Source organism: Prionailurus bengalensis, chromosome B3 (assembly GCF_016509475.1).
Source record: "Prionailurus bengalensis isolate Pbe53 chromosome B3, Fcat_Pben_1.1_paternal_pri, whole genome shotgun sequence".
NCBI classification, from domain to species: Eukaryota; Metazoa; Chordata; class Mammalia; order Carnivora; family Felidae; genus Prionailurus; species Prionailurus bengalensis.
In genome coordinates this window covers 68,949,511-68,977,106 of record NC_057355.1, presented here as the reverse complement: position 1 = coordinate 68,977,106, position 27,596 = coordinate 68,949,511, and the positions used below count along the sequence as shown (strand labels likewise).

General features: G+C 40.9%; 1 protein-coding gene across 1 annotated transcript in view; it reads left to right on the top strand.

Annotated features, from left to right (window-relative positions):
- The window catches only part of FMN1 (formin 1), a 431,558-nt gene that overhangs the window by 29,231 nt on the left and 374,731 nt on the right, over positions 1-27,596 (top strand). Inside the window, exon 3 of the mRNA XM_043555724.1 lies at positions 6,380-8,365. Coding sequence (XP_043411659.1) covers positions 6,511-8,365 — 1,855 coding nt within the window. The 5' untranslated portion in view covers positions 6,380-6,510. The remainder of the gene's footprint in view (positions 1-6,379; positions 8,366-27,596) is intronic.

The following is a 27,596-nucleotide window of genomic DNA, read 5'->3' as shown; positions in this document are numbered from 1 at the left end:
TTACTCCTAGGTTCATCTTCTTAAGTTTGTACGGAACAAACTACTTCTTTGATCAAAACCCATCCTTGTCTTCCCATTTGTGTAGGAAGTTAGCATTAATTTCCCACCAACCTGGATTCAAATCTTTGGACAGTTTTTTGTCACTCTTTCTTGACTTATCTCTCCTGACATATGTCTTAAAAGCAGGCAAAGAGAGTACTTCTTCCCTTTGTACATGTTAGCAGATTTCTCAGTCTTGTATAATGCCTCTCCTGGAATTCCCTTTTTTAAAATCACACCTGTCAAAACCTTATCCTTTAGTGTGGAGCTATTTCAAATGGTTTATTCTTTTTGAAGGATTTTCTGATCCCACAAACATGATGTGTCTCTCCTTTCTTTAACCTTCTCTGATCTATTCTTTGATGTCTTATAGAATCTCTTTCTGCTTTGTATTGCAATAATTTAGCTAGTGGTTTCTATTCTTCTATTCTTACAGTGTGGTAGAGATTCTTTGAGAAAAATACCTCTGGGAGAAAAGAGCTAGAAGGTTACTGCAGACCTACCTTTATTTTCATATCTTCTATGTAAAGAATAGTACTATTGCATTCCATGGGTGTGGGTTGGAAGGAGATAGGCAGGCACTAACTTTTCCAAAATCACACACAAGAGGCAGAATTCAAAGCTACCCAGGCCTGGATGAGCAATGGGAGAGAGTTGTAATTCATACCCAGAGACGGTAGCTGTACCTGGAGGAAGGCTACCCAAGAGGAACTGGGGTCTTCAGTAGAGGCTGTACTAGGAGGGAGGGAGCCAGGGAATAAATACGAACTTTCTTCCATTCTGCATTTCCATCTGCTGCTGGTATTTCCTGATGTCTAAACCTAGTAGAAGCCAGAGTGCCAGGGAGCTTGTTGAGTCAGTCTCTTGGAGTTTAGAGTGGTGTGTAGAAGGGTATAGCCTGAATCTGAATGGACAGATGGATAATTTCCAGTTTAATAATGGAACTTACAGATAATCTATCTTATCAGTATTGGGCTCAGATGGAATCATAGGGCATTACTTTGCCAATGGCTAAGTAAATAAAGCTTTGCATTGGCCTTCTAGGGCCAGAATCAATTATGAAGCTGACAGTAAGCAGACAGGATGGCTGCAGCTAATTCTTGGATCTTATTTTAGGCATTCGTGAAATATGTTATGAGCGGTGAATAACATCTACTAAAAAGACAATAATTTCCCATTATGATGGAGTACAACAGATATTTCCATTTGGGGTAGAGTGAAATCATGTACTTGCTTATTGGAAAAAGACTCAGGGAAGAAATCTCCACAGCGGTGTTGTCTTGGAGAGACTGTCAGCCTGGAGTTTGCCAGAGGAAATGGAAGGCATGAAGGGTCCCCAGGAAACAAAGTGCTTTTACACTGAGCATAACCAGAGAAGGTTACTTTGTAGGCCAAATTAAGATGTATAATTTAGTGTGTGGAGCCTGCAGAGCTGCTGTATTTTAGTCAAAGCAGAGCGAGCCAATGCTGCTTGAAATAGTCCTGTGAACTCAGCATGGAATTATAGTGCTGGTGTATCTAACCACACTCCACATTGCTTTCCTTGTTATTTTGCTTTTTTTTTTTTCTCCCAAGACATATAGTTGGGTTTTTTTTCCCCCTGGTTTCTCAGATGGAAAATATGTGTGATGATTCAGCACGGCCCTCTGATTTGCTAATGGGTTATTGCACAGAAGTGTTTGCCCTGCTCTGAACCCTGCCTTTGCCATGGTGCCTGGGAGAGTGCTGAGGTTGAAGCTCCTTTACTCAGGGTATACTTTGTTTTTCTTCAAAGAGGAGTTTTGTGGTTTCTCGGCTAGCTAGTCAGTGTCACCAGATAATATTTTGAGTTAGTGAATCGTAAACTTAGAGATTAAATGTCTCATTTCACAAAGGAAAGAAGAAAATACTTGAGGGGTATTTATCCACATACAGACACTGTCAGGGATGCTAAGCTGATGGCTGAATCCTGACAGTCTTTTCTTTGGTTGAGAGATCCTGGGGGAAAGTGTGGATAGTTATTCTGTGCTCCAGAGACAGCCCTGTAAATGTTCATTAACGATAGTGGAGGATGTGCATAACAATTTTGATAAAAGTAATTTCAGGGGCACCTGGGTGGCTCAGTCGGTTAAGCGTCCGACTTGGGCTCAGGTCATGATCTCGCGGTCCGTGAGTTCAAGCCCCGCGTCAGGCTCTGTGCTGACAGCTCAGAGCTTGGAGCCTGTTTCGGATTTTGTGTCTTCCTCTCTCTCTCTGACCCTCCCCCGTTCATGCTCTGTCTCTCTCTGTATCAAAAATAAATAAAACATTAAAAAAATTAAAAAAAAATTTTTCAAACTGCAGAAGAGAATGGGGAAATAAGAGTGTCTGAAAATGTGTGTATTCTTTGCAATAATCTATCTTAAATTATTTGGATTTTGGATATCCAAAATTGTAGCAAAGCTAATTCTGAAACTCACTTTCTAATATGAAATAATCTTTTTTTTTCTTCCGTAAATTTCCTCTAAGATGCCCTGTGGATGCTAAATTCAGGCAAGTTAGATTGTCTTTGTGCCACTGATGTATCAATACCTGTGCTCTTGTGCATTCACAGGAGAACCTTGTCCTTTTCAAGCAACTCCACTTTATAATTAAAACAATTCACTTCTCAATCCCTACCTTTCATTGCAGAAATGTCTTTTGTTTCATTTTTTTCATTAAATGGTAAGGCCTAGAGAGAGAGGTACTACGAGTACCACCCCTATTTGCTTACATGATCATTGGAAACTCAGAAATTATGAACAGATAGCATGAAGAAGCCCCCTTGCACCTGGATTTGGACCCACAGAACCTGGTAGAAGAGTATTTTATCTTGGAAACAAGGTACAACTTTACAACATTGTTTTTTTTTTTTTTTAATTTTTTTTTCAACGTTTATTTATTTTTGGGACAGAGAGAGACAGAGCATGAACGGGGGAGGGGCAGAGAGAGAGGGAGACACAGAATCGGAAACAGGCTCCGGGCTCTGAGCCATCAGCCCAAAGCCTGACGCGGGGCTCGAACTCACGGACCGCGAGATCGTGACCTGGCTGAAGTCGGACGCTTAACCGACTGCGCCACCCAGGCGCCCCTACAACATTGTTTTAAAGTTTAGAATTCCAAGAATGGGATGCTTTTCTTTTATAGTTGGTAGGGACTTACTTTGCTATGTATCCTGCAACAAGCCACATGACCAATGTTGCAATCTACAACCCCAAAGTCACTCCTTTTATCTTCTACACTGTATCACCTGATCTTTAGTTGAAAGGTTCATCATAGTACAACACCATGGCTATGACTTTCACTGTTTTTGCCCTTTCCTCTGCAAAAGAAAATGTAGCAATAGAGGGAAAATGCAACAGGTCTTTAAGAAGAGATGATAGGTGAGAATGAAGGAAGAATTTAAAGGTGTAACTGGGTATGTGACTCCTGTTATTGTCAGGGAAGGGAGGAAGAAAGTCTTGCTTATATTATGGAAGCTGTCTGGTGTAATCTAACACTAGTGTCTGAGACATGGGTTCTGGTCTCAGTTTGGCAACACTGATTGAAAGATGTTAGAGCTAGGGTTTACAGACCTATAATAAGAGCATAGTAAGAAGTTAAATCACTGAATCTTAATTTCTGTAGCTACAAAATATGGAGAATTATCTTACTACCCAATCTTTTTCAGCTTTGCATAGTCTTGTTTCCCTCCGTTTAGCCCTTAAATAGCTGTGTTTCCAGTACTCTGTTCTACAACCTTTGTTTTTGTTTTGTTTGTTTTTGTTTTTGTTTTGGTCTGTCTAAAACTGTGTAGTTTTCTTTTTTTATTTAAAAAAAATTTTTTTTTCAACGTTTATTTTATTTTTGGGACAGAGAGAGACAGAGCATGAACGGGGGAGGGGCAGAGAGAGAGGGAGACACAGAATCGGAAACAGGCTCCAGGCTCTGAGCCATCAGCCCAGAGCCCGACGCGGGGCTCGAACTCACGGACTGCGAGATTGTGACCTGGCTGAAGTCGGACGCTTAACCGACTGCACCACCCAGGCGCCCCTGTGTAGTTTTCTTGAGTAAACTTCATCCAAGCCAGTGACCTTAAGTGCATACCATACAGGTTATGACAATCTTTGTTTTTTAATTTATTTTTTATTAAGTTCTTTAAAGTTTATTTATTTTGAGACAGAGACAGCATAGTGGGGGAAGGGCAGAGATAGAGGGGGAGAGAGAGAGAATCCCAAGCAGGCTCCGCACTGTCAGCACAGAGCCTGATGTGGGGCTTGAACTCACGAAACCATGAGATCATGACCTGAGCCGAAACTGAGAGTCAGACACTCAACTGACTGAGCCACCCAGGCACCCTGACAATCTTTTGTTTTTTAGTGGTGTGTGTAGACCATTTACATTTAATGTTAATTGTTGATACGTTTAGATTTAGGTTTACCCAGGCACCCTGACAATCTTTTTTTTTTTTAATGGTGTGTGTAGACCATTGACATTTAATGTCAATTGTTGATATGTTTAAATTTAGGTTTACCATTTTATTATTTACCTATGTTTGTTGCCTCTTTTTTGGTTCCTGTCTTTTGTTTCCCCTTTCTTGTTTTCTTTTGAGTTATTTGAATGTTTTTTTGTTATTCCATTTGAATATATCAATTGTATTTTTCATTATATCTCTTTTAGTGGTTGCTCTAGGGACTAAATATGCATGCCTAACTCTTCACAGTGTAGTCAGAATTAAATTACCATTATACTTTACCGCATCTCCTTAATGTTGTAGCTGTCTCGTGTATTATATGTACGTATATTGCAACCCCACTGAAAATGTAATATTTTTTGTTTTCAACTGTTAAACATTGTTTAAAGAACTCAAGAGAGGAATCATACTATATTTACACAGATATTACTATTTCTGTTGCCTTTTCTTCTTTCTTGATGTTACAAGTTTCTTACTTTTTTCATTCTCTCTGAAAAGCTTCCTTTAGCAATTCTTTTAGAGCAGGTCTGCTGGCAACTAACTCTATCTTCGTCTGAGAATGTCTTTATTTCACTATCATTTTTGAGGACTATTTTAGCTGTATATAAAATTCTGGCTTAACACATCTTTTCTTTTAGCACTTTGAAATGGTGTTCCACTTTCCCTTTCTCTGAGTACTCTCAGTCCTCCTGGCACTTGTGGGTTGACCAGATGTGTGCATTTTTTTAACCTTCATTTTTATCACTTTTTATCTGTCTTCCTCAAGGAGGTTCTGTTACAAAACTCTTTTCTCCTTTCTCTCTTCTGCCACTCAAAATGTACTTTTCTGTAGTTTTTTCTTATTTAGAACTAGTTATAAAGTATCTGAGGAAAATAATTCCCAAAGGATATCAATGATGAATAAGTGGTTACTGTGTTACCCTTTCCCAGGGGGAACGTCGTTTGGCCATGGAAGTCTTGAAGACTAGGAAATGCTTGTTTTGTTGTATTACAACGTGAAGTGTTGTAATACAGAATTCTAAGCTCCATATTTCTTGGTCTGGGGGGAGAGGAGGACGTTAGCCACAAAGACATTCCTGGTATTCCTCAGATCTCAGGAGAGAACAGCCATCTTCACTGCTTATGTGACTTTTCAGCTCCTTTTTTTGGTAAAGACATGGAAAGTCCATACAAGGCCAGCAGTAGCATATAGATATTTGCTTTTTCTCTGTCCTTCCATTTGGCCTTAAATGGGCAAGAAGTTGGAAAAATGACAAACAGTCTTGATTAAGACCCCTGAATTAATTAAATTTCAAACTTAAAAATTTTCACTTTTAACTGTTTTGGCAAAGATATGTGAGTTGTATTCAGGAAAGACTCCAAATTTGTGGCCGAATACCTTTCCCTTATACTGCTTTAAGTGAAATAGATAATTAATCTCAAATGTTAACAAGTACTTTTTGGAGATAAAAAAGCTTGACTCATTTTTGCAAATATTGCAAACACAAGTTCTTAAAATGTCTATGTTTTCTAAGGATCTCAAAGTCCCTTTTCTGTGGGATTTCTGGGAGGTCTATTAGTTGTGTTTCATAGAAAAACACAAACTGAAGCCTAGAGAAGTTGACAGACCTGCTCTAGGGTATATTGTGATTTCCCTTGTGGGGAAAAGGAACTTTTGTCTTAGGGCTGAAATTAGAGCGCTCTCCCAACCCTCGGCTGTAGAAAAACTCTGGTCCAGGGTGGGATGGGAGTGGGGAAGAGGTTGCAGTCAGCTTTCTGGCTGGTGTGAGTTGAGTCGGTTGAGGCCAGCCAGAGAGGATGGGTAGGTCATGACTATGCTTTGATTGATGTTGGCTTGTGATTTATGCAGTCTGTTACACAAGCTGCTTTCTTCCCCTGTTCTTCTACCAGGCAGTCTTGTTGCTGGAGATGATTGTCAGCTGCTTTCCCTGCCTAGCCACCATCACATGCCCTACCACCGGAGCCTGGGAAGCCTGACCACAGACCAGCATCTCCAAGGCATGAATAATTAGGTAGGCATAATGGAAGGCACTCACTGCACCCTCCAATTGCGTAAGCCCATTACTGAAGTCTGCTACATCAGCTTCTATCTTCCAAGGGGGGAAGTCAGAGGATTTTCATACAAGGGCACTGTAACTCTAGACAGATCCAATAAAGGGTTTCATAACTGCTACCAAGTCAGGGAGGGGTCAGACGTCATCAGCCTCACCCTGCAGCCGAATGAACATCCAGGCGACATATTTTTCAAGCAAACTCCCACAAAAGACATTTTAACTGAGCTGTACAAACTCACAGCAGAGAGGGAGAGACTTCTGGCCAATCTGCTGAGCTCAGACCACATCCTGGGGATTACGATGGGGAGCCAGGAGGGGAAACTACCAGAGCTGTCCGTGAGCCTGGCCCCTGAGGACGACTGTTTCCAGAGTGTTGGTGACTGGCCGGGTGAGCCCCCCGTGGGCTGTCTCAATAAGAGGAGCGCCCATGGGAACAAAAAGCCCCGGAGGTTTGGTGGAAGGAGAGGAAGCTTTCAGGTGCTTCCACAGAAGAGGACAAGAAGAAAAGGGCGTGGGGGCCAGGAATCGGCTCCTCAGATGGGGAAGGACCAAATCTATTCCAGTAACTCCCTTCCTATTTCTCGAACAAGGCGTAATCTTTGGCTTCTAGAGGAGAAAGGCAACTTGCTCCCAAGTGGGGCGTTCACGTCTTCCGTACAGTGGAGAGGGAGCTGTCCCCCAGAGATCCCTGGTGCACTGGACGCCAGTGGGAGCTTCAGGAAGACTTCTGAGGGCACTGGGTTTGGAAGAGGAGGGCTGCCCCCTGACTGCAGCTCCACAGAGCCAGGAGATGATAGTGGTGCTAGAGTGCCAAAGAGGGGCCCACGCAGGCTGGCGCACCAGCAAACAGATTTGTCTGAACGTCGTGAGGACCCTGAGCAACATCCAGAGGCAGAAAAGGGCCGGAGGGAGAAGTCTGGTGAGCATACATGCGGGAAGAAGCCTATTTCCAAAGTGGTGGCCAAAGTCCAGGACCTGTCCACTCAGGTGCAAAGAGTAGTTAAAACACATCTTGAGAGTGAGGAAAGCGTTGCCATTTGCCCAGCAGCCCAAGCTGAGTTTATACCCAGAGCGGACTTGTTCACCCTCCCTGGAGCCGAGGCCGGGACTCAGGGTTGCAGGTGGCCGGGCACGGAGCAGCACGGAGACAGGTCATTGCAGGCATCAGACAGGGAACGTATCCCAGCCAGCGCCGAAGGCGCTGTGAACAAGGTCCTGCTGAAGGTGATAGAGAGTGAGAAGGTAGATGAAGCCACCGAGGGGAAAAGGCTGGGCTTCCCCCTCAGCACGCCAGCCACCCACACCCTCCCAGAAACCAGAAGCAAGAGGAAAGCTGGGATGCCTCTGAAGGGTCACAAAACCTTGTTTCTGGATCCGCCCCCCAGTGTAGGCCCTGACTGGTCACAACCCGGAGGCGATGAGAAGAGACCGTCCCCCCCAGCCCTGGCAGCCCTCAGCATGCCGCTGAATAATTCATCCTCTCAGTCCTGTGCATACACACGGATGTCACCTGTTCCCTCGCCTCCTTCTCCAAGGCTTCCCAGCCCTCGGCAGCATCACAGGGTCCTCCAGCTCCCTCCGCTGCCTGGTGAGAGGGAAGCGGCTCCCGATGACTCTCCTGGCAGAAAGAGCAGTACTTTCTCTGGGTCCTCCTCTGCTGACACCTTGGAGCCACCAACCTCTGCAAAGGTCACGGAGACCAAAGGAGCCAGCTCGACCTCCCTTGGAGCAGGCCAACCTCGCTTGGCGTCTGGGGAACCTTTGGAAAAGGGCTTGGGGCCCGGAAAGACCACAGCTCGGCCCCAGTACCAGTCACCTCCAGGTAAGTCCCCGTGTGAGATACTTTGCATCTGTTCTTGGGCGGGTCACAAACTGTAATCTGCTCATGCTCTTTAGGGCCTGGCTACTTAACCAGGTCTGTGAGTTCACGTTGAGGCAAGAGAAGCGGGAGTGACCTAGGAGAGTGTGGAGACGGTGTAGATGGTGCTGACTTACAGGGTCAGGGGTCTAAGTGGCTCCTAGGAGCAATATTTTGTAAACATTTAAAAAAAAATACTTTATTTTGGCATATTCTAAAGCTGCCTCCATGGTTGCTTACCTCAGGACTCTCAAAGGAAACAGGGACTAGCAGAAAGAAGTAGCGACTTGTCTCTGCCTTTGATGCCTCTGCTGGGTAATTGGCCCCTTGACCTAAATTCTGCTGTTCATGCTGCTGGAGTAGCTCGGGTTTGTTGGGATTCCCTAAGCAGAAGGGGGAAAGCGCGACGTGTCTGTTGTTACAGGTTTTTCGTTTTTGTTTTTTAATAATCAGTTTTATAAGCATCATTACTTTATGACAAAGACTTTCTTTTTGTACTAGAGGAGGGATGAATTCAGTCTCTCTTGTTGAAGAAACTTGGTTCTGATTTTCTTTCTTTGTTTCCTTTAACTCTTCGTTTCCCAAATGGGTATGAAGTAATGTGTATTCTATTTTACTTATGGCCTATTTTACTGTTATTTTTTACTTGTGGGTCCTAAAGAGCTAATCTGGCTTATGTGTTTAATGTGATTTAAAATTTTACATGAAAATAATTTTAAGGGTTCTATAAAGCAGATTCAGTAAGACCGAAAAAGACAGGGTTTAAAAAGCGCCTCTCCAGTATTCCTTACATTTATTTGTCCAGGCCAACGTGGCCAGGGGCTCAGGGTTTCAAATGCCGCTGTGCAGGTGACGGAGTCTTTTCGAGGGGGGGTCCTCCCACAGCATGTGGTCATTGCTTTGTCCGGGGAATGGGTCGTAATACGATATATGGTCTCTTCGAGGTTAGAGAAAACCTCATGCACTATTTTTGAGATAAAAATGTCCATCTGGGAAAGAGGAATTTCAACAGCTTTCTGTTTGTCTGACTCTTGACATTTTAAAAATTTCTCTAAGTCATCGATCCAGGCGTGATTCTTTATGAACATGGGGTAAATGCATTTGATCTTGTGTCTGTGATATATTGATCTTATTTTGAGAAGACTTGTTGCTTTTGTGACATAACTAATATGCTTCACCAGGAAAGCCATATAGAATTACAGATTTTATATCATGTATCATAGAACCCTAGTGATGAGAATTCTCTCTCTGTACGGATGCTGGAGCCTTTGAAATTCTTGGAAAGGGAAGTCTGTGCAGTTATTAGATGAGTGACTTCTGGAGGCTTGGGTGTGGAATAGCTGCTTCGACTCTAAAGGTTCTTTTCAAGAAATCACACCAAATTCTAGGATTGTGTGCGTCCCTCATCCAGAAACTGGGCATATTTAACGTTGAGCTTCAGTAAATCTTTTTTTTCCTGATTAAGAATTATCTTTTTATCTTGTTGCCGATTTTCTGTATGAAAAATATTATAACAGCTCTGTTGTATCTGTGTCAAGGCAGGCACACGGTTTCTATGGTGACTGACCATAAACCCACTGAGGGGTAAGTTCAGTGGGTGGTCACACTTTCCCTTGGCCTCTCTATACAATTGCTCAGAACCATATCCTTTACTTTGGCCCCAGCCTTCCATAGCACTTTAGGAGCCAGTCCTTAGAATCATTACAATGTTCTTTTAACCTTATAAAAGAAAGAATTGGAAAGAAGGAGGATAGGAGTGGGAGAGACTGTTTCTTCCGGTATGGGTGACTTCCCTTCTGCTGGGACCTTCCTCTGAGGCCTCCAAATATTGTCTCTTGTTGCCATCCCTGGGCGGGGGTTCTTCAGATAGTGGGTCTTTGATTTATATCCTATGGTCCTGTGACCTTCTCCCTCGAATTCCCCTTTTTTGGGGTCATGAGTTCTCTTCATATTCTGGGTCCTTCAGTGACTTTCGGCTGCCCGTGGGTCCATATACGGGAGAATTTTCCTGCTTCCAGCTGCCTTTCATTTTATTTCCCCTGTCACTCTTTCCCAGCGGAGGCCTCAGACAGTCCCCAGCAGCCCTGATGGTGGGTGGAGGGGGCAAGGGGACGTAATTCATTTACTGTCACTGCACCGTGGCCCTTTATCTGAGTCGAACTCCCACCTGTCTCCCATGTTAGCTATTAACCAGGTTGAGTTTATGGTCTGTGGACATTTATTTCCTGTGGAAATCACATCTAGGTATTTTATTGAAGTGATGTGATTAAGATTATTGAAAGCTCTCATTAACTGCTCAAGTAAGAGATTAAGTCTGGCAAAAGTAATCAGATCTGTTTCCAGTTGGAGGACTCTTTAGTGTTATGGGCATGTAGTAATTCTCAGAAAAGAGTGAAATCTGCTTCTCCTTCTCACAGAACTAAGAGTGAAAGCCAGTATTACCATCCACAGAGGAAATAGCATGAAGGCATCACAGAGGCTACTGGTCCACCTCCTATTTGCTTTGCAGTTTTCTTAATTCTTCATTCCAAGGGCTATACACAGGGATTTCTTGTCTGGTGGTGATATGATCAAATAGAGAATATACTAACAATGAACGGTGGCCAGATTTGTCTTCTTATGCCCTCCCCTCAACAGACACATTGCCTTCTCCCCACTCTCCCTTTGGGATTGGTTTTATAGTATTTTATTTTGGGATGGAAACTGCTGCCAAATGTTCCCAAGCCTTTGTGGAATGGGGTATTTTCTCAAACCTAGAGGGACTCTAGTGGTGCTAACCTACACAGTGGTATCCTTGAAGCTGGGATTCATTTCTGTTTTGATGGCTTTCTTTCTACCTTTGATCTGAAATAGACCCTTTTTAATGCCAGAAGAATCACATGGAATTTGGCTCACCACACTTAGGAAAACGCCCCGGGTTTCTGTGTGCTCCTTGGCAACCTCATGATCTTTGTCCCCTGATTGAAGTCACTGAGGCGATGGTAGAAGCAGATGCCCCAGGCGTAGTTCTGCTTGAAATTGTGAGTCACTTGATCGATTCTGGGGCCCATCAAAAGACATAGTTCATGTCAACTGATTAGGAGTTGAGAAGAACACTTGGAATAGTTGTTTTAATATCTGATGCTACTTTCAAAACTTCTGTCTCTGTAAGTGTTTTTTACAAGGAGTGGATAGAAATTCTTCCACAATAATACTAAGGTTTGATACAGTTCCAGTAAAAACGTAAAGACACTTCATAATATTAATGGGCACATGCAACCATTTAAGATCACTGCAGAAAGCATATAGTGCACAGAAAGTTATCTGTAATTCATGGTAAGAGAGCAAATAAGATTCAGAAATTACATGTATCATATCATATCCGTATAAAACAAATATAAGAATTAAACAAGAAACACATTGCTATATACTTTTAAGAAAGTAAGGGGGTGGAATTTGAAACTATAGGTAACTTTGACCTAGCAACCCTACATTTTGGAATTTGGTTTACATAAATAGATGCACTAGTAAACATAGATGCATAAGGGTGTTTACCGTAGCATTGTTTGTGGTGGCAAAAATAGCTGAAAAAATTTGAATTCCATCAGTAGAGAAATGGGTAAATAAATTCTAGTACATTTCTACTGTATAGTATTATGAGGCTGTTCAAAGTGTTGAACTAGATCTGTATCTATCTAGCAAGTTGCAAGGTAATGTGTAGTGTGCTTGCAGTTTTTGTAAAGGCAAGTATCACCCCTCTCCACATATGAGTGAATACATGTTTGGTATGAGCTTGAATATCATGGAGACGGGTATAGAAAAAGATTGACCAGGCTGCTCACATTCTTTGTCTGGGGGAAAAGCATGGTGAAGGTGGGGAATGAGGTAAAGGGGAAGGATCCAGAAGCATCGGGGAAGAGAATAAATTCTTTTCTTTTCTCTTAATTTTTTTGTTTTTTTACATTTATTTATTTTTGAGAGACAGAGAAACACAGAGCACGAGCCAGGGAGGGCCAGAGAGAGAGGGATACACAGAATCTGAAGCAGGCTCCAGGCTCTCAGCTATCAGCACAGAGCCCAATGTGGGGCTTTAACCCACGAACCATGAGATCATGACCCGAGCTGAAGTCAGGCACTTAACCGACTGAACCACCCAGGCGCCCCATGTAACTTTTCTTTATATATTTTTACATTACATCACTGGTTACAGTAGATGTATCACTTTTATGGCTTTTAAAGGGTGATTGAAATACTTTTAAAATGGTTGTCTTTTATTTATTGAAGTATGGTGGACATATATGTTATATTAGTTTCAGGTGTACAACATAGTGATTAGAAATTCTAGACATTACGCAATACCAGTGTAAGCACAGTTACCGTCTGCTGCCATACAACATTATTATAATATTATTGACTATATTCCTTATGCTGTACTTTTTATCTTCATGACTTACATATTTTATAACTTTAAGTTTGTGCCTCTTAATCCCCTTTCCCTATTTCATCATATACCTACTCCTTTTACAGAGTGATTTAACTACCTTCTAAAGAGGTGGCTCAGTCGGTTAAGCATCTGGCTGTGGCTCAGATCATCTCACGGTTCATGAGTTCGAGCCCTGCATTGGGTTCTCTGCTGTAATCACAGAGCTGGCTTCAGATCCTCTGAAGCCCCTCTCTGCCCCTCTTTCTCTCTCTGCCCTTCCCTCTCTCTGCCCCTCCCCTGCTCATGCTCTCTCTCTCTTTCTCTCAAAAATAAATACTGAAAAAATTTTAACTACTTTTTAAAGAGAGAACAAATGCACCTAGCATGATTACATATGTGTGTAGTAGGATTATAACTAAAGTACCCTTTCCCGTATTTTCCCCATATCCTTTAATAGGGCGAGAAGCTCAGCGCTGAGATTACTTTGCTCAGGGAAATACAGTTTGCTAGTGAGCTGGGAAAGCAGTGCCCACAAAAGACTAGTCAGGCAGGGAGGATTAGGACAGGATGGAGCATTATCCAGAAACCAAGAGAAGAAGGAACTTTATAAAGGCTCCTGCTAGAAAAGGTCCTGATAGGGAATAGATACCCCCGGCCTGAGGTTGCGAGCAAGGGAAGCAGTGGTCACTGGAACCCAGAGAGGGGAGCTTCACAGAGGGGATCACATGGCAGCAGCAGTGGCCTCTGGTAGAGGCACCTTACAGAGAGGAAGTTGTGGGAATGAATATCCTGGCCATTCTCTCCTTTGATCTTCTGCATGGACACCTCTAACTGAATCAGCCAGAAGGCAGAGTGTAAGGGAGCCGATGGATGTGGTCTGCAAGGTCAGCCTTCCAGGGCTAGGAGCAGGCGGAGAATGGTGGAGAGTGGATCTGGAGGGGCAAAAGGAAGACAAGATGATGCAGATAGGTGAAGACCAAGAAATGCAGGAAGACAGAATGGTATTTTAAATGAGCAACAAGGTAATGAAGGCTGTATGGTGGATGTTTTGGTACAAAGCAGCGGTTATCTTGGTAATAAATGATAATTGCACCTTTCATTTCTTTGTCATATGACCTTCATACCTCTAAATTTAAGTAGGTTGACGGTTTTATTGTGAAAAATTCAAAAATAGAGGAAGTTAAAAGAATTAGAAGATCTTGTGATACAGGTTTCAGTCCATGGATTTAGAAAAACTTATCTGGTTTTTAAAAACGAAGCTCTCATACTTAACAATGATTGATATCACATTGTGTTTGGTTGCTTTTTGTGAAAAGCACAAAAAGAATTTAAAAATATCTGTCTTAATTATTGCAAATTAAGAATAGCTCATTAGCATATGAAATATGAAGTAGATTTTCTACCAATGAACAATTTGTATTTTGAAGTGAATTTCCATGTAAAATAAATGATGGGTGTTTCTCTCATTCAAATCCTGTTTTTCAAAAGACAGGATGTTTCAAAAGCCAGGACCAGGACCAAGATTTAAGGTTTTAAAATCCTGAGCCAGCTCTATGTATGTGAGTTTTTCCCAGATTAATATCCAATTGTGTTTTGAGGATAGCACCTTCTACTGAATTGTTTTTCACTTGTTTCTTTTCTATTCTTGGATTTGGAGCACAAGATGTAAGGTCTGCAGTCCCCGGCAACACACATCCGTCTAATGTAATTCTAAAGACACGTAGAAATGACAGAATTAGTTCTGTGATTAGAAGTAAGAGCCATGAAAAATCTAAAAGAGTGGCAGTCTGCAGTCCCCGGCAACACACATCCGTCTAATGTAATTCTAAAGACACGTAGAAATGACAGAATTAGTTCTGTGATTAGAAGTAAGAGCCATGAAAAATCTAAAAGAGAAAACCATTTTTTAGAATAGATACTTTTTTTTTTTTGTCACATAATTCAATCATTCAGCTTCATAGCATTATTGGTTAGGACATTAAAAAAAACAACAACAAGCTTTTAAGGTGGTAATTGTATCAAAGGCATTTTATCAAATTGATAAAGCAAAGTACTGAATTTCAAAGGTGCCTGTTTTGTTTTATTCCTCATGGACTCTTCTGGGAGAGATTGCTTTCTGAAAACAGTAGACACCTCCTGGGCCTACTTTCTTCCTCTTGGTAGCTCCATCAGGTAAATGATTCCTACTGCCTCTTTTACTTTATCTTCTTTCTGATCACTTACAAGGACAGTGACTCCCATTAGATAGTTCTTAAATACTGATGCAACCATATTACTTAGTAAATTTTTGTGGCCTCTGGGCTGTGATATTGGGCCATACCATCCTCCTAGAGTTTCTCTGTGTGCCCTGGTAGCTCAGCCTCCTGCTGTGGCATGTTCTGGAGTTTCTTCGCTCTTAACAGGAGGCTCTTCAAGCTTTTCCCACAGTCATGGATTGTTCCAGTATGTGGACCCAGATGCTTTCTATATGCCCCAGAGCCTTACAGGAAAGAACTGGAAAGTAGGTTAGAATTGGGATTCACACATGTATCGGATATAGAGGGACTGTGGGGTCCTTAAAAGATATTGAGCAATAGAGAAGAACAACAGACAGTGGAAGGAGAAGAAGCATCACGAGAGAATAAGTCTGGGCCCAAACTGTGTGCATAGACGTTTCCTCCTCTTCCTACAAATGCCCCCATACACCAGGGGGAAGGGGCTCTGGCATGAAGGGGAGGAGTAACTTTGTCAAGAGAAGCCCAGCAGTCTTGCAGTGAGTGTGGAGGAGCTGTTCAAGAGAGGCAGGAACTTTCCTGCTGAGCCAGCTTCAATAGTCTGGAAGAGGTTGTTAGAAACCCAAGGGCAGAGAGTGACAGAGCCACAGAGCAGAGGGTGGCAGGAGCGGCCAGGCCCTTGAGCACGGAGACCTTGTGAGACCAGTGGAGGGCATAGCTGATGAGGAAGAGCCTGAGGAAAGACTGGATTTCACACTAAGCAAGTGAGTGGGGGCTTTTGACATTGAGGTTCAGATTTTCGTGACTCACGTGACAGACATAGTTTTATCCACGATGAGGCAGTAAGTTGGATCATCTGAGTTTCATGTATGTTCCCTAAAATGTTATGATACATGTTTTTTGCTGGTTTGTTTTAAATCCAAGTTAAAGTTTTGAGGTTGAATTTTGCACTTGGAGGGAGAACCCAAAAATAATCCTGTGGTTGATTAAAGCTGTTGTTTTCCAAGTTAGCCCAGAGGAATTGTGGAGAGAGTAAATAACATGTACAGCTTGAGCATGAGCATAGTCTCTCTAGGATTCAGACATAGGTCTAGGCATGCCTGGGTAATTAGATGGTTAGAGCTGTCAAGAGGCTTTAGCTTGAGTGCTCAGAGGACGGTTACAGGGCAGGGCTCATCCTAAGGAAAGCAAGATTTGAGGCACATGAGCAAGATACCCGCCTCAGGGGGTGGGGCAACACCAAAAATAGCATAACGTAAGTCCTGTAGATTCTCTGCTGACCCAGCCCCCTGGACTCATGCCTGGGTTGTAGGGAGAGATGGAACTATAAGAAAAAAACACTGTGAAAATTGAAAGGGAAAGTTTATTAAAATTACCTTAAGATGTTAAAGGCAGGCTCTACACAAAAGAGTGTAACAAACTTGTAGATGAAGGGTCCCTACTCCAGGTGCTGTTGGAGCATGCACAGCATGACAGGGAACAACAACAACAACAAAAAGGCCTCCTCAAGGACAGGAAAGGTGTCACATTCATCATTATTTACCTGGAATCAGGTTCAATAACTGACACATGGCATGGATTCAATGAATGTTTTTGTTGAAAGAAAAAGGAAGAGTGAGTTAGAGTTGGTGAATGATGAGAAAACATGATTTGCAAACTGGTAACAGGGGCAAATTTGTCCCATTTGTCTTATGCTAAACAGAATGGAAATGGTTTCATACCATATTAGGTGATTACTATCATAGTATTTTGGTAGACGATGCTTTATTTTTAAAGCAACATTAAAACTATTAATCTCTGCATAGATTTAGGAATCAGAACATACCCAGAGGATGGGAATGAAATTAAATGAAATTAAATTTGTGAAACACTTCACAAAGCCAAGTGTTTTTGTGAACAAAAAACCTCTTAATTGGAATAACTTTACAACATGATTGATTTTACTGGAACAGACCTTTTTTAAATATTAAAATGAGACTTACTTTACTCTCAAAGCCAGTTACTGAAGGATAGTCAAGTGATTCAATTTGAAATGGAAACCAGAGATGGCTTACGGTTTCATGCATTTTGCTGGTCACAGATTAACCATGTTGTGTTATGCGTGAACAAAGACCAGCACATTTTCACCAAGGTACACTTTACCACCCAACATGCTGGTGAAATAGAAGGCTGGGCATGTTCTCATAACTCTTCTAAGCTGTGATTCATGGGGTCCCTAAATGGCCCACTTGCCGGGTGCTTGACACCCACCATTGAAGTTTGCCTTCTGTGCGAAAGAAAGCACTGTTGCTAGAATGGTTGTGTATTATGCCAATATAATTTGAGGCTGCGTGATTGATTTCCAAAAGCTACACACAAAACTAAGTCATATCAGTTTGCCCATAAGGCTCCTGTTATTACCTAGAAGAGCAGAATCCTTAAAGAATGGGTTATGGGGCAGGGTTCTAAGAGTGGAAGCAGAAGTCAAGACCCAGAAAGGAATGGGCAGACATGGCAGGAGAAGTTGAGGCCCCCAAACCAGGACAGCAGTATGGTAATATCAGGGACCTCAGTTACATCTGAAAATTCCTTTGCCTTTGTCATACAACTTAACTGAATCATGGACGTGCCATGCCATCATCTTCACCAAGTTCTGCCCTGCTCACTCAAGGAGAGGGGATCATTGTAGGCATGTCCCCCAGGGAACAAGAATCTAGGAGACTATTTTGGAACTCTGCCTACCACAGTATCTTTCCATTATCTAGAATTTTCTTTTCCTTTTCTGGTCTTTTGCTTCCGCTGTCAGAACCCTGTGCCTACAACTTTCCCTAATGTAACACAATCTGTATACACAATGGACTTTTGATTTCCATTTCTGGATCATATATCGTCCTACACTGGTTAAGAGGGTGTGTGCCGAAGTTGAACATTTTATTGTCAAACCCCAGTTCTGCTACCTACTAGAAGATTGACAACAGCTTCAGTTTCCTCATGAAAAGGGGAGCGATGGTAGTATCCACAGAGTAGATAGTATAATAACTACTTATGGGATGTTGTAAGGATTGAGTGATATGCTATGCTTAAAGGGCTTGGCACAATGTCTAGCACATAATTCTCCAAAAATGTTCAGATATTATTAGTGTATCCTGTCTCAATGGTTGTATTCATATATGATTTCTCTACATGGGATACCCTAATAAATTGGTAGGCACCCTTCAAAATCCATCTTAACCTTGCATGTGCAAAATGTCAACATCTGTGTAATGTCGGGAAGCTGAGGTATATAAGGAACTCTATTTGTAACTTCTGTAAATCTAAAATTGTTTCAAAATAAATATATGTTTTTTTAAAGTCCTAAGTGTTGTCTCCACTATAAAGCCTTTTGATTCCCCTCATTGTGGAGTGAACACTTTCATTCTACTCTCAGGAAGCTTTACATATGGTGTTTATCACATTGCATCATGATTGTTTACATGTCTGTCTAGAATATAAAGTGCATGGATGCAGGGACTAACTTTATTCATCTTTCTGTCTCTAATATATAGAGACATGTCTGATATAGCTTACCAGCATATGTTATGTAAATGCTGGCTCAATAACTAATTGTTGAATGAATTTTTATCTTTCATGCACAAGAGATTTATCAATAGCCAAATGATATGTGATTATAGGAACCAGTGGGAGGGAGGGTCAGGGTGGTACAGAACAGCGGTTTTCGAAGTGTGGTCCCTGGACAAGCAACATTATTAGCCACACGTGGAGACTTGTTAAAATGCTGTTTCTCAGGCCCCATCCCCCAGATCTATTGAATCAGAAATTCTGGGGGTAGGGGACAAGGTGTCTGTGCTTAACCACTTTCATGGAAACTAAGATTGAAAACATAAACAATTATACTAATGTATAGCTATGTTACACGAATTTAGAATCCTTTAAGTGCAAATATTTTATTAGAGCAAAATGACATAGATGAATTATACTCAAGAAATAATTGAATTTAGGGTGGCTCAGTCGGTCGAGCATCTGACTTTGGCTCAGCTCATGATCTCATGGTCTGTGGGTTCAAGCCCCGCATCAGGCTCTGTGCGGACAGCTCAGAGCCTGGAGCTTGCTTCAGGTTCTGTGTCTCCCTCTTTCTCTTCTCCTTCCCCACTTGTGTTCTATCAAAAATAAATAAACATTAAAAATTTTTTTAAAGAAATAATTGAATATCCACTTAGCCATATTTGTGATGATTTTGAATATTACAGAACTTACCAGATATAAGGATCTATGCACCTGTAAACATGTACAAGTTTTTAAATTTTGTTAGCCTTCTGCCAACCAACTATTGTGCATTGCTTTAATACAGGAAAGTAGAGGCTATTCTTGAATATTTTCCTGTTTAACATTTGTTGCTGTGATCACTTTTTTTTTTTTTTTACTGTTAATCATATTAACCATCCTGGCATCAACACAGATGTCTTCAAATATCTGTCAATGCCTGCCAAGGGCCAGCTGCTGCCATGTGGTCCAAGGTGCTACTTCTCCAAATCGTAGTTAAGTGTCCATTAGGCTTTCAGTATGTCGCTTTTATAATCAGTTCCATGTTATCAGCAAATACTGGTGGAGTCATAGGATTTTGACTAAGTAATTAAAATATTACAGTCACACATCTGCAGCTTTATTCTAAAAAGCAGTGCTACTATTTTGTTATCGTCTTTCCAATTCTTTAAGAACAAGTGTCTTGGAAAATCATATGCTAATATATGACTAATCTCACCAAAAGCCTGAGTCAAGAAAGCATTTGCCTCTTTGCCAAAGAAGTTGTTATTTGTTAGCCTCTGTGTTATTGGAGAAAAATCACTTCCTATGTCCTTTGGGTAGTATTTTACTTTCAGAGATATGGAGGCTGCCCTCTTAGAACTCACCTGCATTTTGAAACTTCAGTTTTCTTACTTTTCATATGAAACAGACCATCCTTTTTTTTTTATTTTTATTTAATTTATTTTTTTAATTTACATCCAAGTTAGTTAGCATGTAGTACAACAATGATTTCAGGAGTAGATTCCTTAACGCCCCTTACCCACTTAGCCCATCCCCCCTCCTACACCCATCCAATAACCCTCTGTTTGTTCTCCATACTTAAGAGTCTGTTATGTTTTTGTCCCCCACCCTCCTTTTATATTATTTTTACTTCCCTTCCCTTATGTTCATCTATTTTGTATCTTAAAGTCCTCATAGGAGTGAAGTCATATATTTGTCTTTCTCTGACTAATTTCGCTTAGCATACTACTATCTAGATCTATCCACATAGTTGCAAATGGCAAGATTTCATTCTTTTTGACTGCCAAGTAATACTCCATTGTGTATATTCAGCACATCTTCTATATCCATTATTCATCAGTCGATGGACATTTGGGCTCTCTCCATAGTTTGGTTATTGTTCATAATACTGCTATAAACATTGGAGTGCATGTACCTTTTTGAATCTATATTTTTGTATCCTTTGGATAAATATCTAGTAGTGTAATTGCTGGGTCATAGGTAGTTCTATTTTTAATTTTTTGAGGAACCTCCATACTGTTTTCCAGAGTGGCTGCACCAGCTTGCATTCCTACCAACAATGCAAAAGAGATCCTCTTTCTCTGCATCCTTGCCAACATCTGTTGTTGCCTGAGTTGTTAATGTTAGCTATTCTGAGGGGTGTAAGGTGGTATCTCATTGTGATTTTGATTTGTATTTCCCAGATGGTGAGTGATGTTGAGCATTTTTTCATGTGTCAGTTGGCCATCTGGATGTCTTCTTTGGAAGAGTGTCTATTCATGTCTTTGCCCATTTCTTAACTGGATTATTTGTGTTTTAGGTGTTGAGTTTGATCACTTCTTTATAGATTTTGGATACTAATCCTTTATCTGATTGTCATTTGCAAATACCTTCTCCCATTCTGTCTGTTGCCTTTTAGTTTTGCAGATTGTTTCCTTCGCTGTGCAAAGCTTTTTACTTTGATGGGGTCCCAATAGTTCATTTTTGCTTTTGTTTTCCTTGCCTGTGGAGACGTGCTGAGTAAGAAGTTGCTGCAGCCAAGGTCAGAGAGGTTTTTGCCTGATTTCTCCTCTAGGATTTTGATGAATCTTACATTAAGTTATTTCATCTTACATTTAGGTCTTTCATCCATTTTGAGTTAATTTTTGTGTATGGTGAAGAAAGTGGTCCAGGTTCATTCTTCTGCATGTCACTGTCCAGTGAAAACAGACTATTCTTTACACAACTGCTCAGTTGAGCTGGATTGGGGAAGAAGTCCCTGTCTTGAAATCAGGAACCCAAGTTCATACCCCATTTCTGTCAATTCCTGGCTACAGGTCTCAGAGTAAGAAACCACTTCTCCAAGTCTCACACTTAACAACAGGTTTTTAATAACACTCTTTCAGTGATTACAAACGGCAGCCTCAAAAAGAATAATGACTTGTGAGTTATCCTTACTGAGCCCAATAGTCTCTATGCCAAAGAGACCTAAAAGTAGGTAGACATTGTCTGCAGACTACATTCTGAGAAGATGCATTTATGTTCTTATTCCCCAAGGGTACTATTTAACTGTCACTTTTTCCAGATGGGGGGAATTGTGAAGGGTCACAACTTTGCCAACTTTGTATTTCACGGCAAATAGTTTTGGCAATAGTGAGAACATAATCAGTTGAAAACAGGGGTAAGAGTCAAAAAGGTCTGTAATGGTGTTGGTGACAGCGGTAACAAGGGATAGATTCCAGATCACTGTGGACTCAAAGCTAGATGAATCTGATTGGGTTTTCAGTTGAGGGGAAAAACAAAGCAAAACAAAACAGAGTCAAGGATCATTCGATGTTTCCTGTCCCAGGTGACTAGGAAGAAAACCACTTTATTAAAACATGCTAGGTCTGCAGCTGGGCAAATAGTTAATCAGTGTACTTGTCTTGAAATGTAGAAGGGTATCATGGGCATGTCACAAGACTCATCACTGCCCACTGTCCTCTTTCTTTTCAATATCTTGTTGGCATTCTTTTTTTTTTAATTATTTATTTTGAGAGAGAAAGAATATCCCAAGCAAGCTCTGCTTTGTCAGTGCAGAGCCCAACGTGGGGCTCGAGCCCACGAACTGCGAGATCATTACCTGTCCTGAAACCAAGAATCAGACGCTTAACTAACTGAGCCACCCAGGTGCCCCTCTTGTTGGCACTCTTAATCAACTTCACAGAAAAACTTGAGTGGAAAGAGGTGTTAGATGACAGAATCAAAGCTTGTTAAATTCTTCCTAGGCTAAATTCTTCCTAGGCTAAATGTAATAAGATTAAAGTCAAGAGGATACTAGAAACATCCTGCATTTAGATTAATATATCCACCTTACAAGCAAAGGACATAAGAGATTTCTGTTTCAGCTTTAGTTGACAACGTAATGATTCTGAGCCAGTTGGGTCCTGTGGCTGATTCAAAGAAAAAGCTAGGCTATTTTAGTAATAGATATTCATATCAAGGGAGAAAATGTGCTACTGTACTACATATAGTCTGACATATCTGAGGTTTTGGGTATAGTTATTGCTATGTATTTGAGGAGGGCTGTTGACAAATTGGATTATATGTAGGGAGCAGGAAGGAGACCTATCTGGAAATTATATCATAGGAAAGAGAGTCCAAAAGAATAGTGAGCCAAGGGTGCCTGGGTGACGCAGTTGGTTGAGTGTCTGACTTCAGCTCAGGTCACGATATCATGGTTTATGGGTTCGAGCCCCCTGTCAGGCTCTGTACTGACAGCTCAGAGCTTGGAGGCTGCTTCAGATTCTGTCTCCCTCTCCCTCTCTCTGCCCCTTACCTGCTTGTATTCTCTCTCTCTTTCTCTCTCTCTCAAAAATAAATAAACTTAAAAAAAAAAAAAGAACAGGGAGCCAATAAAATTAGAAAGAGGATATATGGCAGAGCCTGGGTGGTGGATACTGTGTGTGCCACCCAGATCCTCCTATCTGGATCAAGACCCCAGTTTCCTTAGCTGCTGGGAGTGTTTGTTGCTGGCTGACGGCTAACAGGTGATTTCTGCCCAACGGGGCTGCCTTGCCTGAGCTTCCAGCCATTCCTCAGGGACAGCCCCACCCAGTGCCTAGTGTGGGTGTGAGAGTACAAAAGCCCAGTTCTGTTGCCTTATGCAGGACAACTGCGAAGGGCCATCCCAGCTTTAGGACTCCGTGTGTGATCAGCTGAGGCCTCTGTTGCGGCCACATCTCCTTCTTCCTGGTCCCGCTTCCCTTGCTGTCTCATCAGAGTTGTTTTAGAAATCTCCCACTAAGTCTTCTCCATGGGATTCTCTGCTCGGTCTGTCTTCCAGGGAATCCTACCTGCAACAGCTGACATTACAAAGACTGGGAAAGGATACATTATTCAGTACATGATGATGGGACAATCGATTATTCATGTGGGAAGAAAAAAATAAAGTTGGAACTATCTCATGTACAAAATGTATTTCACGTGGATTTAGAATTGAAATATGAAAAGCAAAACTTTACTGTTTTTAGTAGAAAATATGTAAGGATTAGGAGAGGGTTTCTTAAAAGCACAAACCATGAAGAAGATTTGTGAATTTGTCTATATTAAAATAATATAAAATTTAAATTAAGTTAAAATCACTTGAGTATGACAAATGATATCATTTTTAAAAATAATAGGAAAAGCTAGGAGAAGACATTTGCAACACTTACAACTAACAGATTTAGCATCGAAAATAGATAAAGAATTCATATAAATTAATAAAGGGAAGGGAAACTGCCCAGGAAAAAAAAATAGGCGGAGAAGATAGTCAATTTGCTTAAGAGAAAGTCTGAATGATGAACGTGTATACGAAAGTATGTTAAGCCTCATAAGCAATTAGGAAAATGACAATGAAAATAAGATCCTAGTTCATACACATCAGATTGGGGAAATTATTTTAAATTTATTTTATAACACCTTCTCTTTTTAAAATTCATTTCCTCTTCCTCCCTTTCTCTGCTTCTGTGCCTTTTCACATGCCACATTTCCATATGGACTACTCATCTGTCAAGACCTAGGGCAAAGTCATCTTCATGCAGCTCTCCTAACCTTCCTGTTCAGAGTTAAGATTTTCCCCCATATATATTCCAGATAGTGCTTTGTGTTTGTTCCATTTAAAAACACTTTGCATTGTTGTAATTTTTTGCTTATGTGTGAGCCTCTGACGCTAACTAGATTATGGGCCCCTGAATGGCAGGAATCACATTTATCTGTGTGCTCCTGGCATTTATCATAGTGCGTGGCACTTGACTGCTAAACATATGTATTGGATGGGTGAATGAACAAGTTCCTTGTCTCAGTGGCTTTTCCAGAAAATCAGACCCCTTCTAGACACAGGCATGAAGAGTCAAATGCTCTACAGTGGTTCTTAGTTTGCTTTTTGATGCATCCTCTAAAATTAGTTCAAGATAAACTAATTGCTCATCACCTGCAGTGGAGCATATGGTTAAATGTGGTCTTTACCTTCAGTTTAATTAAAGAGGATATGCAGAAAGCTGGTTCTTTTTATCATAGGTGGAAAGTTGCATAGGGACAAAATAAGTATTGTTTTCCTTTGTTATTCATTCTTTTTCCTCCAGGCTTATTGCTGCCTACTGGTACCGTCAGGATTTATTTTTAATCCTGAAAAAATGAAATAAGTATACTTTGGCTAGAGAGATAAAATATGTTAACATATTAAAAGAAATACATCTCCCTTAGGAAATCTAACTCTTTGGGAACATACACCCTCAAGGCGTTTGAAAAATTTCTAATCTCTTTTTTAAAAGCCAACAGCAGTGCTACAAACTCCAGATGAGAGCATATGATTTAGTTGGTATTTGTCAACTCTTACAGTGATTATAAAATATTAAAGCTGGGAGGGATCCTTTGGCCCAGTGCCTTCATGGTACAGGTAATGAAAGTAAGGTTCCATCTAATGTATCATAATAGTGTAGTGATAGAATAATCCAGATCTCCCACCTTCGATTTTGATTCTTTCCTTTTCTCCATATACTGTCCCAACACACACTAATTTGGTGGTAGCAAGAAAATTACTTGGATTTTCAGGGGTTTTGGGTTATAATAGCTACTTAGGTATTTACTTTGAAGTTCTTGAAATTTCCCCCATAAACAATTGCCTGTTGGCCTTTGTACCATTAATAATTAGCTTTCATTAGCACCTAAACTCAAGGGGGTAGAGCAACTCCATTCCAGACCAGTATAATTGTTTGAGCTCATGGTGAATATGGAGTAAGAGGTGAAGATTTATAAAATAGATTAAAAATTTACTTGCTCATTAAGTAAATTATGATAAAGATTCTAAGTGTAATAATCTTATGTGATAATTGAAATAAAATTAGTAGTATCCCTGGGCTTCTATTTTCTCACTGGTGAAATGAATAACTTGGAATAAATCTGAGGACAATAAATCTTTGAGGATCTTTTACTTGTAAATATTTTGATTCTGTGACTGTAATAACAGAGGATTCACCCAGATTTTGCTTGCCTTGCAATGGTAACTAATTCTTGAAGTGTTTTTTAACAAAGAAAGTTTTCTTCATTTTTTTTTTTTGGAAAAGTTACCTATGACTAAATTGTTGCTTTGTTTTTCTGAGAGGTTCTCAGGAATCTCACTCATTCATCTCCATATATGTGTTTTCTGTCCTTCATTTACTTGGTAAGACTATCATTTTTTGAAACTAAATTATTTAGTTGTTCAAACCATACTGCTTCTCTGTTCTTGACCAGATGCATGTAGTGTTGGAAGGAGCCATCATGGAACAACACAGGTAGTCATTACCTATGTTTGAATCTGAATTCTGCTGCTATGGGCTAATGCAAGTTACACAACCTTTTAGTTTCTGTTTTCTCTGCTCTCCAGTGTGAATCACACAGTGCATCTCATAGGGTTCTTATGAAGAGTAAATAAGATGCCAAGCACAGTGTTGGGCACACCGTGTGCAGTCCATGCCATTAGGATGTCTCAAATGCAACTGCAAGTGTCAATGAGCCCCCTTGTTCAACTATAGACCTCAACAGTTCAAACCAGAAATAGACAAGACCCTTTAACTCATACTCTAACTAAAACCCGTTGTGCTCATTTCTTATTGCACTTCCTTGAGGCATTGACTAAAATGTTTTGCAATGACTGGATCATTCCAACCCCTAGACCAGAAAAGCCCTGATAGCAATAGAATGCCTAGAAGACCATCCCCAGCATGCGCCCTTCCTTGCCCACGAACATAGGTTGAACACACTGACCCCACCCATGATCATGTGTTTTCTGTCTGCTCTCTTGCACATACCTCCCTGAACTTCTCCTATACAACTGTAGGTGTCTATCTTGTGAGTGGAAAGGTCCATTGTTAAGGCTTGGGACTGTCACCTTCCCTGGCTGCTCACACCTGAAACAAATCTTTCCCTTTCTCTTTTCCAAACCCTCATCTATTGAGTTATTGACTTTTTTTGTGATGAGGTTGACTGTTTGCTTGGCAACAGCATTGGTACACCCACTCAGGAGCTATACTCTACCTTTGTCTAGCCCCCTTGGGGTTCCTGGGATGGAGCTATTGGTCTAGCACTCACTCTTCCGTTTCCTGAGTTAGCGGCTGTGATAGATCAATTGGTAATACAACTAGTACTAAAAGTTCTCTTTTAGGTGCTGACATATACTTTTCCCTTTGATCTCATTGAAGCCTTAAGTATTTTGTTGTTCTTCTCCTGTAGTATGTGTTTCAAAAACTTAGTTTTTGATCGGATGTTAAAAAGTTGGTCATAATTTGATGTGCCAGTGAAGATAGGAGTGTATGTTCCTGATTCCACTTCAAATTTGCTGCTTGCTTTCCCCACCACTCCTCTCTGTAGAAACAGCATCACAAAAGGGTTGCTGGATTTCTATAAAAGTCTCTGGAAAAGACCAATGGGCAGATTTTCTATTGTGAATTTCTTTAGTAGAGGGTTCTTTTTCATGTTTGCATTCCCAGCACCCAACTGGCATAAATAAATCCAGTAATGAACATTTGATAGAGCTCATGGGAGGAAGAAAACCTCATTACAAATTCTCATGATAAAGATTTGGTACTTAAAAGGAACTTTAATCAATCTCATAAGCAGAAAATAATTTTCTGCCCATATTCTTAATGTTTCTGATATAGAGGAGCAACAAAAACCATTGAAGGCTGCTTGGGACCAAGCAAGGGATGTTCACGGTACTTGAGCAGTGAATGAAGAAGATTCCGTACCAGACTTGACCTCACCTGACACTGTTCTCATATGCATCCTGGCAATGGGTTTTCAGTTGGCTCTTCATAAAGAGGATCTAGAACTTTCTATCAAAACTCACTGTATTGTTTATCATTGATAATTTGTTGCATATGTTTATGCTTAGGTTAATATGCACTGAATTGCATATAGTTCTTCAATGTTAATCAATTCTTTTATTGTCACCATAAAGTCATAACTTAAAGAATAGCCCCTGCCCTAGGTAATGTTATAACAGATTCAAAGGCCTTACCTAACTGTTGTAAACAAGATTTTGATGCCCAGGACAAGTGAATAAACAGTGGCTCTTACAGAATGCTGCTTTCACAAGGAT